This window comes from Lycium barbarum, chromosome 9 (assembly GCF_019175385.1).
Source record: "Lycium barbarum isolate Lr01 chromosome 9, ASM1917538v2, whole genome shotgun sequence".
Taxonomy (NCBI): domain Eukaryota; kingdom Viridiplantae; phylum Streptophyta; class Magnoliopsida; order Solanales; family Solanaceae; genus Lycium; species Lycium barbarum.
In genome coordinates, this window is record NC_083345.1 from 28,383,782 (window position 1) to 28,399,578 (window position 15,797).

General features: G+C 34.7%; 1 protein-coding gene across 1 annotated transcript; it reads right to left on the bottom strand.

Annotated features, from left to right (window-relative positions):
* Positions 1–626: 626 nt before the first annotated feature.
* Positions 627–10,821, bottom strand: LOC132610828 (methylcrotonoyl-CoA carboxylase subunit alpha, mitochondrial). Its single transcript, XM_060325234.1, has 16 exons — positions 10,420–10,821; positions 7,874–7,995; positions 6,665–6,812; positions 6,296–6,433; positions 6,013–6,108; positions 5,880–5,939; positions 5,036–5,128; positions 4,853–4,964; positions 4,240–4,344; positions 3,253–3,389; positions 2,908–3,142; positions 2,673–2,830; positions 2,455–2,571; positions 1,332–1,574; positions 1,128–1,223; positions 627–949 (listed from the first exon to the last, which is right to left on the bottom strand). The coding sequence occupies exons 1-16, from the start codon at positions 10,744–10,746 to the stop codon at positions 944–946; spliced, it is 2,193 nt and encodes a 730-aa protein (XP_060181217.1). The 5' UTR covers positions 10,747–10,821; the 3' UTR covers positions 627–943.
* Positions 10,822–15,797: the final 4,976 nt, after the last annotated feature.

Consider the following 15,797-nt stretch of genomic DNA (forward strand, 5'->3'; position numbering starts at 1 on the left):
GGGAAAGCAAGAACAAGGAAGAGTATATTGTTAGATAATTGACAAAACATTTAAACAAATTTTCACCTCATCCATTTTCATAAAACGATACCCTAATTGGTTTTGAGCAACTGCATGACTAATAATTGTTATTACATGCATAGATAAGAGCTACAAAAAGTGTTGTTCGCCAAAATGTGTAAGACGTCTTAACCAAGATAGATAGAGTTTTACATGATAATCCTCAACACTTGAAAAATGAGCTTACACCCCATCCTTAAATTCATTTAAAGTTAAAGAATCTCCCTAATCACACAATATCTGAATATTCTTGTAGATTTGTCAAGTTTGCCGTTCAGATTGCAGCCTAAATGAACACAGATCAAAGAACTGAAAGAGAAAGCTATAGTGCCAGGGAGATTATTAACAAGTTACAAGGAAAATAATAATACAAACTGCATAGATGCGTCTGAATTGGAATATAACTAGCATGATAACGTTGTTTGTTAAAAGCGTGTAGTCTCCAAACAGCAAACAGCAAACAGCAGAGCCACATTTTTAGGTTACGGAATAGTTCCACTCACGAGTTCAAAACGAAAGAGGAAATGGAGAACTAAGCATCATTAATGACGGTGAAATGATAGAAGAACGTGAGAAACAAGACAAGGCAAAGCTCACCTTTTTCTTGCAATAGCCAAGAAATACCTTTCTGAACTAAGCAGAAAGAACTTTGCTTGTATATCTTAGCAATGAATGAGCAACCATTCATCATCTACCACTAATCCAGACAATTTTTGAGATGGAAAGTCTTTTACAAGTAAATGTATTTAAAAACAGTAGATGAAACTCCAAAAATTTTTACATGTCAATGTTGTTATTCTTATACCTATAGGATGTACAGTCCACCTAGGAAGGCCATAAATACAGTTGTCTAGGATGATGTTGTCATATCCTCAGGATAATGTCAATCCTGTCAAAGGTTAGAACAACTAATTCAGTATATGCTTTCACCATTATATGCTGATGTAGTAATGATATTGGTGCAACATGAAAGAATGTCCATTCTAACAAATATAGATGTTATATGCAATATTTATTACATGTAAATGTGAAACCAAGGCCATGAATCTTAAAAAGAGAAGACTAACCTTGAGAGCAAAGAGTTTAACACCATCTTGGACCGATTGGCCCACTTTGACTTCAAGCCCTCTTACATAACCATTAGCTGGTGCTTTCACGACATGCTACTCATAGCCAATGTAAAGGGCAGAGTAAACAATAAATTAAAACAGCCAAAACAATTAAGCCACTCAGGAGATGTTAATCTTAAGTTGTGGTTGTAATATACAAACCTCCATCTTCATTGCTTCTAATACTACCACAGGTTGTCCCTCCTGAACCTTCTCCCCATCCTTCACCAATACTTTAACCAATAGACCAGCCATGGGCGCAATCACAGTGCCAGAAGGATAAGATGTCGCCATCCTAGCAGGCTTTTCTGTCGTTTCATCATCATCAAAGATTTCAAGGCCCATCCTTTGTGTGAAGTGATGTTGGTAGTTTCCATACCATATGTGAATATGCTCAATGTGATCCTGCAAAAAGGGAAGTTTGGCTAACTCAATTTTGATCGAGTTCTTTCCCTGGTGACTACTGCACTCTTGATCAAGGGGCATGAAATTCTCATGAACCAAGACACAATGCGCTAAAGATATGCAAACCCTTTATCTTCAGTCCAAAGTGTATTTAGTAGACCAACTAGCATCATTCCAACTTAGTTGTTAACGTATTCAAACTAGGCCAACTGGCATTTGTTCATCAATTAACACAAGCTTCTCAGTCTTTATTTCTATTCTGTAGCAAGTATGTACTTCTACCATGAAAACAATATACATGTACTAACGTACATATGAGTGTGCACATGCATGTGTATGCATGTATGTAAGTATGTGTATTAGAGGGGAAAAAGTTAGGCATTCCAATAACTCCAATACAGTAAGAACTTTCATATGATAAGCTACTTTTTATTTTTATTTTTAGTTTTATTTCTGTTTTTATTTTTAGTTGTAGAATGTTAGCCTGAGATGGAATTAAATGGAGAAACATGACCAGTGAGGATTTGGTATAGCCGACCCCAACTTGCTTGGACCAAGAAGTAGTAGTTGTTCCTGTTGTATGATAAGCTCCTTTTTAGTTGTATAATGTTAGCCTGAGATGGAATTAAATGGAGAAACATGACCAGTGAGGATTTGATATAGCCAACCCCAACTTGCTTGGGACTAAGATGTAATTGTTGTTGTTGTTATATGATAAGCTCCTTTTGAGAGAGTGGGAAGCTATCATGCATTGCCAATGATTATATCTATTTGTGGTAGAGGGAAAAATCTGATCAGCCTCGGCATAAAAATAGTCGTGGGCTTGTCAAACAACATGTCTGCCAGGACAGATCAAGACCTAAAATATATAAGGTGTTACCTTGGAGTAAGCTGCCAAGCAGACATTCAGGCTTAGACCATTGACCTCAACTCTATAGTCATTGTTGTTTAGTTGTGTCACTTGGATCTCCAAACCAGGGGTTTTGCTTTCTCCTGTCTAAAGATATAGATCATTTTGCTGCAAATCGAAAAATTGACTGGCAAAAAGAAATTCGACTATAGCCATTCTGTTATATCAAATAGAGAAATTATCATTACCTCAACTAGGTATTTCCCATCTGGCAAATAGGTGATGGAGACTGTCAAAAGACTTGAACCGCTACTACTGTATTGATTTTCCCATTCAAGGTCCACTGTTCGTTTAGCACAATGATGGACTCTGAATGGAGGATTACCATACCACAAATGGAGGCCTCCTGCTTATGAGAACAGATCAATAAACTATGCATCAGCTGTCAGGACTAAAGCACACTTTTGCTACTTTAGTACTCACCAGGAGCCTTATCCCTCAATGTTGCAAGTTCCTTTTGGCAAATGCATGCAGCTGCAATGGATGCAGCATGTTTGGCAGCAGTATTAGCTTCTTGTGCTGCTATTGAATTGGAACCATCTATGAACAGGTCATCCTTGTACTGCTCAATAAAATGAGTTTCTACTTCACCATTTTGAAAAGCCCTGTGGCTGGCAAGCTTAGAGAGAAAGTCTATATTGGTGGGTAAACCTGCAACCTTTATTAAATGACCAGTGATTAGTTCTCAATTACTAGAATATTCTCCATTATAAACTATTGATTCTGAATCAATACCTGCTAGGTCAAGAACAAAAGAAAATATCAAACCTGAAACTTTGACAGGCAATCTTTCATTTTTATCAGTGCAGAAAGGCGGTCCTGTCCCCATACTACTAGCTTTGCAATCATGGGATCATAATGCATGCTTACTGTGTCCCCTTCCTCAACTCCAGTCTCTACTCTAACTGCAATTGTGTATTAAAGTCATGCGAGTGCAAAATATACAGCTCAACAATAATTAGCAATTTGCATAATCAGAAAGACAAATAAGCTGATAGATGATCAGCAGAGAATCCTCTATGGATTAGTATAGCAACTAGCTTCAGTAAATATGTTATAAATATGTTATAGTATCAGTCAGCAAATTGTGGACCACTGATCTTGTATCAGGTATCTGTGATGCTACCCTTCCACAGACCCTGCCTGGCTGCCCTTTTTTTATCAGACAGCAAAATTAAGCAACCCAGCTTGATATTTCAAAGGCCTTGAAGTAATTGACTACTAGCTCGAGTTGAAGAGCTTTTGGCTAGGCAGTGTAAAAGGAAATCCAGCTGATAATCAATTCCATATAACAATTTTTGACATGAAAACACTGATAGATCTCCCCGAAAGCCATTGCATACATTTTCTGAGTGGATGGGGTTTTAAGATAGCAAGTCACTTTATATATATAGCAACTCATAGACATGAAGATCTTCAGAAATGTGAGAATGGGTAGCAAGTGCTGTTATTCCTATTCAACACCAAGGAAGCAGTTACGCATCTGCTCGTACGTTTTGCAGCCATGGATGATGCCTTTTACATGGAAACTTGCTTCACATTTAAGATTTGATGCTAGTACAGTAATAAAAACAATCTACATAAATCAAGGAACAAAGTGCAGTTGATATGATAAGAAGTTAAAAAAACTGCTCATATATCTTGCTTCCCTCAGGAGAAATTGAGGGCTCTATCATGTTTCCTCAGTGGCAACCCAGTTAAAGGAGGCCTTATGTAACTTCTCATAAATCAGATACTCATAGTATGGATCTGCACCTGCTGATGTAATTGTAACAGGACAATAACGATGAAGAACACCAGTTGCTGGAAGAAATCCTTTTGGAACATTTTCAGCATAAATTCGAGCTTCAAAAGCATGACCTGGCATCAAACTGACAAACGTTAATATCTACGAATTTTCCCATATGCTTTAGGGTTAACTTTAATTTAAAACTCCTATATTTGTCTAGTAATAAGAAGAGTTCCCTGCAACAGTTTACTTCAGAGAAATTTCTTCACGCAGGAATTCCACTGATAAATAAGTAACTTATTATACTAAGTTCATTTTGTGCTAGTCCAACTCTGAAATGGAAATTTCTGCAGAACCATTCCATGCATCGACTACATTAAACTAGATTAATGTTGTTGTTGTTATTTTTGTTGACTACATGAATCTAGAAGAACAAATTTTTGTTATAATGAAATACAGTTTCCTTCCTGGAAGTAACGGGCAACATTATATATCAAGAGTCGGGCTATCGAATCGTATGCAGTCTTGGTATATCCAGGTCAGAACTCTACGTTCATCCAGAAGATCCTGCCAATCCAGCACTTTGCCAAAAAAAAATTTGGAGAACTGAAAAGCAAGCTAAACAGTGTAAACTCTAACCTGAAAGTGGCACCTCTGACTGAGTCAAGGGAAGCGGCTCCCCATTTGCAACACGTATTTGCCACTCTACCAGATCTTGACCAACAATCATCTCTGTAACTGGATGCTCAACCTGACAAAGAGTGATTATATCCTCTGCTCTGCTGCTACTACAAGGGAAGGGCAGATACTGATCAAAAGTACCTGAAGACGGGTGTTCATCTCCATAAAATAAAACTGTCCAGATAGTGTATCAACTATAAACTCAACAGTTCCTGCACTGTGGTAATTAACTGCCTTCAAACATAATGGACGGCTGTCAGGTCAGGAGAAACAATTGAGAACAATATCGGAAAATGATTTGAACAGCCAGCAGACAGCAGCATTAAGGAAAAGATCATAATGTTAGAGGTTTTTTCACAGAACATCTCTTCCAAACAGAAGGCTAGTGATACTAATTGATCAAGAATTAACTTTATCATAGCAGAATCTGTATAGGAACTCAATACAACAATCACATTACACACAAGAACGAGAGAGGGGGAGGGGGAATATACGATAGCGAGAGAAAATGGAGAAATTTGTCTTATTGGTCATCTAATGGCAATGTAGTAGAATGCTTTTCAAACTCAAATCTCCTTACGGAAACAAAGATTACGATATTACTTAGAAAAAAAATGATAGAAATTAATTACTAGTCAAAGATGCAGGTTGACCCCTACATTCTACTTCTCTGCAATTATTGTTATTTGTCTCCTTATATGGCCTCAGGCAGTATTCACCTCATGAGCTAACTTTTGGGTTAAATTAGACCCAAAGTTCATTCTTCACTGTCATGTTCTAAGTAATTGCTGAGACTTGTGTACATGTGTTAATGCATAATTAATGCTTTATGATAGTGAAAGATAAGCACATATTTTTCTGGATTTCAGATAATCAAATTCAGCCAATAAAAAATAAAGGTATGTAAAAACTAGCAACCAATAAACTTGACAACTTCAAGAAGACTTCCTAATTTGTACAGAGAAAACAGACAAATTCATCTGACCTTAGCTGCAGAGACAGCTGCTTGACCCAGGTGCGAGCGGAAGTCAGAGCTCACATTAGGCTGCGGATAACAAAGTTTTGTCAACCTTTTAGGACACTTCACGGAAATAAGGAAAATAATAAAAAAGTCTTACAGCTGGAGCTTCTTCTATTATCTTCTGGTGTCTTCGCTGCACACTACAATCTCTTTCATAAAGATGTATTATATTACCTTGTTTATCCCCAAATATCTAACAAATAAATGAAAGCAAGCTGGAATTATATTTATGAAGTATGAAAAAGGGCAAGGCAGGAAAATACAACAACTACAACTAATATGCCTCAATCTCAAGCTAGATGGGGTTGGCTATTAATCTAACTAACAAGAAAACAAAAATTGAAAGGACCTAGCAGTCGATCAAACATAACAAGAGTTACCTGGACTTCTATGTGTCTTGGTTTAGTGATATATTTCTCCAGTAAGATTGTACTTATACCAAATGATGCAGCTGCCTCACGTTGGGCACCCAAGAATGAGTCCGCAAATTCATTTGGACTCTGAACAATCCTCATACCCTGAAATTAAAAACAGGTTAGTAGACAGTAATTTTCTACTATAGAAAGATAGACAAAAGCATTTGTTCGGACATACTTTAGCTATCCTGTTGGCATTATAAGATTTCTTCTTATGGTGAAATCTTTAATAGTAATGGCCATACACAATAAGATTCGATTGCACAACTCGTAAGCTAGAAATCAAGTTTGCATTCCTTCAAGAAAATAAGTGTATGTTAACAAAAGCCAAACCTTCCCTCCACCTCCATGGGTTGGCTTAATTAAAATAGGATACCCAATCTTGTCTGCTTCCAACTTCATAAAATCAATATCTTGCTCATCACCATGATATCCAGGCACAAGTGGAACCCCAGCCGCACCCATTATTCTCTTTGAAGCACTGATGGAAATATCCAGAGAAAGAAAGGAAATAAGCATGAATTGTCAGCAGCCAAATGCAGCTGCATACTGCTAAATTACAACTTCATTAAAGGCTAGCAGTTGGGAGTGCTATTCAGATTATATGCTATTCAGATTATATACTTTATATTTCGAAGTAATGCTGTCAAACCCCAGCCACATAAGAACTCAGAGACAAGAAACATATGACAGATCATTTCATAGAAATGCATGCCGAAAATGTAGGTTGATGCAACGGGATTTAACATTTGCATATAGATACTCTCTATGTCATTGCTTAATCAATATAGGAGAATCTGAAATTATAATTCACACGCAGGTGATATAGGACTAACATTTTACCCATAAGTCTTGCCAGGATTATTGTCATGTTCCATGTCAGTTGCACATGGGACCTTTGCAAATGTGATGCTTAGCCCCATGAAACACACTCGAACAACTTCAAAAATCCATTGTTTATGCATAGATATTTTCTAAGGCTTGCTGCTACGCAAAAATCGACATTCTGGTCTTGCACAGACACAAACAGCTATCATATTAATCCCAATGTCACAGTCAGCAGCTTCTAAATCGCCAAAATGCATGTAGTAGATGCAAATTTGTGTCTGGTGCAAACAGTTAATACGCATCTATTCAAGTATTAGTGCAGTCAGTTTACACTGGGGAGATTTAACAAAACATAAATCAACTATATCGATAAAAAAGCAGAAAGCAATGAGATGAAACATGATTGTCCACATTCAAAGGTGGGAAAACTGAAAAATCATAAACAAAGAAATGAGATGAACAAACACAGAGCTTCCATTCTTCCGATAACAGTAGACTATTAACATAATTCCTTCTCCTGCTGAAATCCAAAAGTGTATGACCAACTTCCTAAGATGATTCATAATCCTACTTCAAAGTTATGCCTTTTAATCTCCCTCACAAACTAGAACTAGCATTTGAATGAGTCGACTGTTGTAGCATGAATTAACTTGAGAAAAGCAAGTGGGATACGGAGGCATAACTTGATAGCAAGTGGAATGCAGTGATCTCTACCTTTTATCACCCATGTCGCGGATTGCAGAGGCAGGAGGTCCAATAAACAAGAGACTCTCATCCTCACAAAGTTGAGCAAAATCAGCACTTTCAGATAAGAAACCATAACCTGGGTGGATAGCCTACAACAACAACAACAACAACAACAACCCAGTGAAATCCCACATCTTGGGGTCTGGGGAGGGTAGAATGTACGCAGACCTTACTCCTACCAAGGTAGGATGGCTGTTTCCGAGAGACCCTCGGCTCAATAGAAGCATAAAAAAGGGAGTCAGATAAGGTTAAAAGATTCAAAACGATATTGTAATGAAATAATGCAAGCGACACAGTAAAACAGGATAATCAAGGAATTCAAAGCGATATGGAAATGCAAATAACGAAAGCGGCACAGATAAAATAGAGTAATCAAAGTACAGAAAGTAGCGAATAATAACATAAATCAGAGCACAAGAAATTATAATGCGCTAATGCGCCTACTAATAAGGAAAGATAACGAGACTTATATACTAGCCTTCTACCCTAATGTGGGTCCTCCACACCTTCCTATCTAAGGTCATGTCCTCGGTAAGCTGTAACTGCGTCATGTCCTGTCTAATCACCTCTCCCCAATATTTCTTTGGCCTACCCCTACCTCTTCTGAAACCATCCATATCCTAATTATAAAATAAACAAAAATATAAACAAGAGATCCTCTCTGAATGTTTACATGTCGGTAATCATTTAATCACCTACGACAAATTTTAATATGTGAACCACAGGAAATTTGGAATTATCATGAGTCAAACAAGGAAAAGAAAGGAAATGTATACAGAAATCATAGACACAAGTATGTTTATTGTAATAACTAGACTTTTTTTGAAGATCTTGTCAAGTGGCAAGAAAGGCCATGTTTTCTACTCAAGAAATAACATATTTGAGGATGCACCATAGCATCACAAAGTCTAGCCTCTAGTCCAATTGAACTTTACATTAAGACATAGCTGGATCTGAAACACTATATGAGTAGAGTGCAATAGAGTACACCTGTCAAATATTTTCATAAGTTGGATAGCTAGGGGGGGAAAATCATGGAATTGTCTCTTATATCTCCTTTAGAAAGAGAAAGGTAAAGTCAGTGATTTCTAGAGATGTATAATTATAAATACGACCATGACTTGAAACGCGTATCTCCACAATCAAAGATAAAGCAAAAATATGCGTTGCTTGCACATCCAATCTCTTAACCATTAGCAGTCCCCAAATGTTAAAAGAAACTACAAGCTTATATATTACACACTGACATCCCATATAAACAATAGTATAACTAATGTATCAAAGTTCTTGCTAGAAGAATACGGGTCTGGGACAACCGAAAAGAACAGATGAAAACAATAAAGCCCAGACACACATTAAAATCAACGTTTGATCAAAAGCTATTCTGAAAAAAGCTTCTATCCTAGCTGTAATATCGCTTTTGATCACTCAAAAGATTATCATTATTTATATTGACATATGCCTAAAATTACATTTTCGAGCTTTAACCATGATTTTCGCTGGTATGAATTAGATAAAAATGATTAAAATTGTCATCTTCTCTTCTTTCCCTTTTCATTTCGAGAATTTTCCTTTCTCCTTTACTGGTGGGAGGAGAGGGCGGGTCCATTGATCACCTACATAATGCACTCCTGCTCAGTAAGTACTTATTGGCCTAGAAGTTTTTACAAATGGATGAGAGAGTAGATAACGGTAGTGAAGAAAAAATTGAAATATTACATATTGTTGTCATATAAGAGACCTAGATACATATCAACCCTTGGAAAATTAAACGTAAATACTAGCATAAATGATGACTCTAGCGTCTTAACATATCCAGGGCACAGAACCATATTTACTAGAGAGAGCACCACACGCCCCTCACGGGCATGATTTTTGATGAGCCAAGCACATGGAATAGCGGTAAGACTCGAACCCATGACTTCTCTCATACTCCCTCCGTCCATGTTTACTTGTCCATGTTTGACTTGGCACACCCCTTAAGGAGCAATAAATAAAATGACAATTTCACTATATCACCCCTAATTATTATAAATCATCTAAATAATTAAAATCAAACAAACATACTTTAAAAGTTGTACAGCCACAAATAATTTCTTGAAGTTTCCAACCCAATTAGTGGCGAAGCTAGGATTTTTACTAAGGGGGTTAAAAAATATACAAAAATAAACGCGCGAAAGAAGCCAAGGAGATTCAAAATCTACTATATACATAAAAAAATAATTTAAACTTTGTATATACAGCGTGATTTTTCGCGGCAGGGTGTTCGGATGAACCCCTTGCCCCTTAGTGGCTCCGCCCCTTAACCCAATATTTAATAATAAGGGTAAGATAGGTATGAAATGGTAAATTATCTCGAAATGGACGGAGGGAGTACCATGTTAAGACGCTTTAAGCGAAATGATCACACACTTCAACAATTTTAACTATATATAGTTCAATTCAAAGCCAGTAACAGTGTCCAGACATACTTAATCAATCAATAAAAAAATACAATTAAGAGCATAGTATACCTGTGCGCCTGATTGATTAGCAGCTTGAATAATAGCATTAGAATTCAAATAACTCAAACGAGCAGGTGGTGGACCAATTCGAAAAGCCTCATCAGCTGACTTCACGTGCAAGCTATCTCTATCAGCATCACTGTATACTGCAACTGTACGAATCCCTAACTTTGTAGCTGTTCTTATAATTCTACAAGCAATTTCACCTCTATTTGCTATCAGTATTTTCTCAATTCGTTGATTATTACAACTCTTTGTGGAGTACAGTGATGTTTGTGGGAAAATGTGGGGTTTTGTGTGCAATTTTCGCCGGAGTATGAACGTCATCAACGACATTGTTATGATCAATGAGGAGTTGTGGTTAAACAGTTAACTTGGTCTAATGGAATAGCTGTGACAGACAACTTAAACTTATTTATGGGGCACGTGAAGTTTGATTTATTAGAATTAATTATATTATTCCCTCTCTCTCAACTTATTTGCATTTTTGATTTTTTGATAGTCAATTTTTTTTAATTTTGATCATGTGTTTAAATATAGAATTTTTAAATATTTCGATATAAAATTTATATATTTAAAAATTACGTACAAAATATTATAACTCACCATAATTAAAAATTTAAAATATTTAAAAGACATAAAAAAATTACGGTCAAAGAACAACTTGTTTGACTCTCGAAAAATAAAAAGTGTCAAACAAATTGACGGATGGAGTACTTTTTTAGTCTCAATTTAAATGTTTTAATTTGACTGAGCATGAAATTTAAAAAATAAAGAGACGCTTTTAAATATTACGGTCTTAAATTAAAGATGTGTTTAATTTTTTAAATCACGCGATCTAAAACTTACCATGTGAAATATAAAGATACGCTTATTTGGGATAGACAAAAAAAAAAAAAAAAAAAAAAAAAAAAGGTAAGACTTGGTTGACTGATAAGTGTTTTAGATAATAAAGGAACAGATATTATTTTTTTATTTGAAGTGGTGCAACCGTATCATGAGTACGCCTTAATGGGGTTTGAATTGATCCATAAGGCCAATATGACGTGGAGATACTGTGGTGACTGCCGTGCTTGTTTTAAATTCAGAGTATTGGCGATAAGATCACTTTGAATTTGTACTTATTATACTTTTGTTAGTTTGGCAAGTTATTGGAACGTTTGACAATGATATTCCTTCTGCTTCTATTCGAAAAAAAATAAAATGTTAGTTTGGCAAGTTATTGCATATTTTCGTGTATAATATTATATATTTTTATCTTTTAGTTTATATACCTACACATTATACACTTTCATACATCTATACACATAATGTATTTGTCTTTTGTATATAAGTATATAACATTGTATAAAAGTGTTTTTGGGCTATATTGTGCATTTCTGAAAATTCCAAGCAAATACTCCCTTCGTCCCAAAGTAAGTGTCGCTTTAGCTCGTTTCATGCTTATTAAGAAAACTAATTAATAGAAGGTATAGTTTACAAAGTTACCCCTATTTATTAGATGATTTTGAGAATTGAGTACCATGAAGAATAAGTTCTTAGTTCTTTAATATAAGAGTATAGTTGGAAACAATCTACTTTTTGTCCTGAATTACTAAAGCAACACTTTTTTTTGTTTGTTAAAGTGACACTTATTTTGGAACGGAGGGAGTAATTGTGTGCCAAAATTTGAAAATGTTTCCAAAAGATTTTTGAGGCCTCATTTGTTTGCAATTAGTAAAGGTTTGAATCTTATTCATTCGGATCTTACAATTGTGTTTGATATGGAGAAAAATATTTTTTTAAAAGGTTTGAATTTTTTTCATAATTGGTTGGTTAAAATAATTTTTATAAAAAATAAGTTCTTCTAAAATAGAGAAAATGACTTCCCATATGAAAATTGGGAAGACAAGTTTCATAGTTATATAGTCAGACCTCTCTATAACTGCATTCGTATATAACAACACCTTTCTGTAACAACCAAGTTTTTTCGGAACCAAATTTTTTAAGTTATATTTTACTTCTTTATAATAACTTTTTTCCTATAACAATAACGACCAACTTTATAACAATACGCTCTTTGTAAAATTACCCACCATATAACAACGATGATCTTTTTTTTTGTAATATAATAATTAATCATCTTTATAAAAATAGAATATCTATGATTACCAATAATAAGTGTAGAGATTTTGACCAAACATATGATCCTTTAATACACTATTTATGATACAATATCATTTGAATATATTATATTTTCATCATTAAAAGATTTCCTTCATTATACAAAGTGTGATTAAACTTAGAATTTGACAATTAAAATGAAAAATTAGATTTTATGCATTGTTTTTGCCTATAACAGATAAATATATCTAGTCAATAGTGTTATAGGTGTATGACAACCATTCTCTATAACAGCCAAAAAAGTTCTGACCCAACGATGTCGTTATAGAGAGATTTAACTGTATTTGTTTCCAAACAATCCTCCATGCTCCAACACATCCTACTCTCACTCCCACACCAACCCATAGCCCCCCACTATCATCGTTTTAAATTTCGTATCGATTCAAATTATGTCTAAGTTGAACCGGAGAAGGTATTACATTTCTAAACTAGTCCACCTAACACTTCGAAAGTTTATCTATTTAATTTCAATAAATACTTATCCTTGGAAAAATCACATTGGTTATTGTTGGAAATAATAATTCAAAATTGTACGAAACCAAAATTGATCAGTATTTGATAATTTAATTTATGTCTAGCTAGGATTTATAGTCAAATTAGTATAGGAATAGATTTTCCTGTTTTGAGTTAAAGTAGGTTTCTTACTATTATAAATAAGAGTGCTATTAGCTATTTTCTCAAAGAGAAAAACCAAGAGAGATTGTAAAGAGCATTTAGAGATTCATAAAGTTTATCAATAAATTTATTTTCCTTCAAATTGGTATCAGAGCTTCTACGATCCTGTAGAAAATCAAAGAGCTTCCGCTGCCGGCGGGCAGCTATAACTCATAGATGCCGCGTATCTGGCCAAGAATTATGTAGGCAAACGTCGGGCCAATAGTATAAGCATGAAGAATAATCATGCTGAGAATGATTGAGAAAAATATTGCAGGTTTCAAGAGGTGCAAACAAATATGCACAATTGGAAGAAATTCTTCTCTAAAAGTTGCACAGAAGTGGGCAAAAATATATATATTTGGAAGTTGATTACAAGTGAATCAACAAAATTGAAGGTTGCTGAGAAAGTGCATCAACGGGATTGGAGACAAGTGCTTCAACAAAATTTGGTGTTGGTGACAAGTGCATCAACGGGATTGGATACAAGTGCTTCAACAAAAATTGAAAGGTCGGTGACAAGTACATCAACTGGGTTGGCGACAAGTGCATCAATGGGGTTGGTTACAAGTGCTTCAACAAAAATTAAAGGTTGGTGACAAGTGCATCAACGGGGTTGGAGACAAGTGCTTCAACAAAATTTGGTGTTGGTGACAAGTGCATCAATGGGTTGAAGACAAGTGCTTCAACAAAATTTAGTGTTGGTGACAAGTGCATCAACGAGGTTGAAGACAAGTGCTTCAACAAAATAGGAAGATGATGAGTGACGGTTGAAGAGAAAGTGCTTCAATAATTGATAAGTTGGAAACAAGTGCCTCAGCAATTTGAAGATGGTTACAAGTGGATTAAGAATTAGATATACAATTTTGAATTACGGGAGAATATTGAAAATAATAATTCAAAATTGTAGGAAACCAAAATTTGTCATGATTTGATAATTTACTTCATGTGTTAGGATTTAAAGTCAAATTAGTATAGGAATAAGTTTTCCTGTTTTGAGTTAAAGTAGGTTTCTTACTATTATAAATAAGGGTGCTACTATCTATTTTCACTAAGAGAAAAAACAAGATCGATTGTGGAGATTGTAGATAGCGTTTAGAGATTCATAAAGTTTATCAATAAAACATTTTCCTTCAATTATTTATCCGTGTGGTAGACAACATTAAATTGGACTAATAACTAATGTTTACTAAAAAGACAAAAAATAAGTGACACCTATGAGATGACACCTGCATGTGTGAAAATTAAACTGAACTCAATTTAAGCATGGACTTCTAGCATCAGATCAACCTTCAATTTTAAGTTGTTTGCGACTAAATTAATTTTGATCATCTATTCTCTACAAAGATTTATAATTTATAAGTTGATTACCTGGATGATTATAGAATTAATAAATTATGTAAGAAAAATATTTTTTTGTATTTTATAACAAAATTATGTGATATTGTTCGTTTTGAGTTAAATCCATTCAATTTTCTCCAACAGACCGCACGCCATTAAGAGTATTCGTATATCTTATATCCAGTTTTTCTCTCTTTTCACCTATCAATGTGAGATTTTGTCCTCATACTCCACAATCTCCTTCTTGGACTACGTTTTACATAATCCATCACTATTCTTAGGCTAATTTGGCGATTGACTGTGTGTCATCCACATCAACCAAGTTATTATGGCCACCAAAGCCCTTTTTTTTTTTTTTTTTTTTTTGGGTTATGCCTCTTTAAAGCTATAGGTAAAGTTAACAAATCGGCTCGCAGACAAGTAAATGCATTAAGCTGGACCATAAGCTGTCACTTAACCATCTTCATACTCATCTCACCGAATTATTTGGTCTGATATCAGTTGTTCGGCTAAAATAATTTAGAACATACTTTTAATATGGTGTGATACTCTCACTATTAAGAGTATCACTACACCTTATAATTTATTTATTTTTCTTTTCAGTTATTAATGTAGCACTTTATTCGCACACTCAACTAAGTCTTCACCTGTAAAGTTGGAAGGATAAGAATGACACAATTAAAGAATTTCTTAAACTATGCATGTTATATTTTTTAAAATTTTGGGTACATTAAGTCCATATCGGTGGTTTTTATGTTTCTAATTTTTTTGCCACGTGATTAAATAATCTGGAAATAACAACTGTAAGACGACTTTATGGGTCAAATAATAATAACAGAGTGATTTTTCGTTGACAATTTAAAGGATGATGATTCTATACAATTTTTATTAGTTAGTTAGATAAATATTGGACCAATCAACTCATGCTCTTTACATGATAAGTGTTAATTAATTTTTCTTAACCTAATTTCCCCTTCTTTGTCCCGACTTTCATATGTCAACAACATATCAGTGCAATCTCATAGTTGAAATCTGAGGAGAGTAAAATCTACGTAGACTTCACCCCTACCTTGTAGTAGAGAGATTATTTTCAATAGACCCTCGATTCGAGTAAAACATTTCAAATCAATTTGAAAAAAAAAAAAGGAAATGCAAAAATGAAAGCAGTAAGAACAACAAATAAATACGATATGAAAAGCAATATGTAGCATTAAAAAAGGAACTGTAAC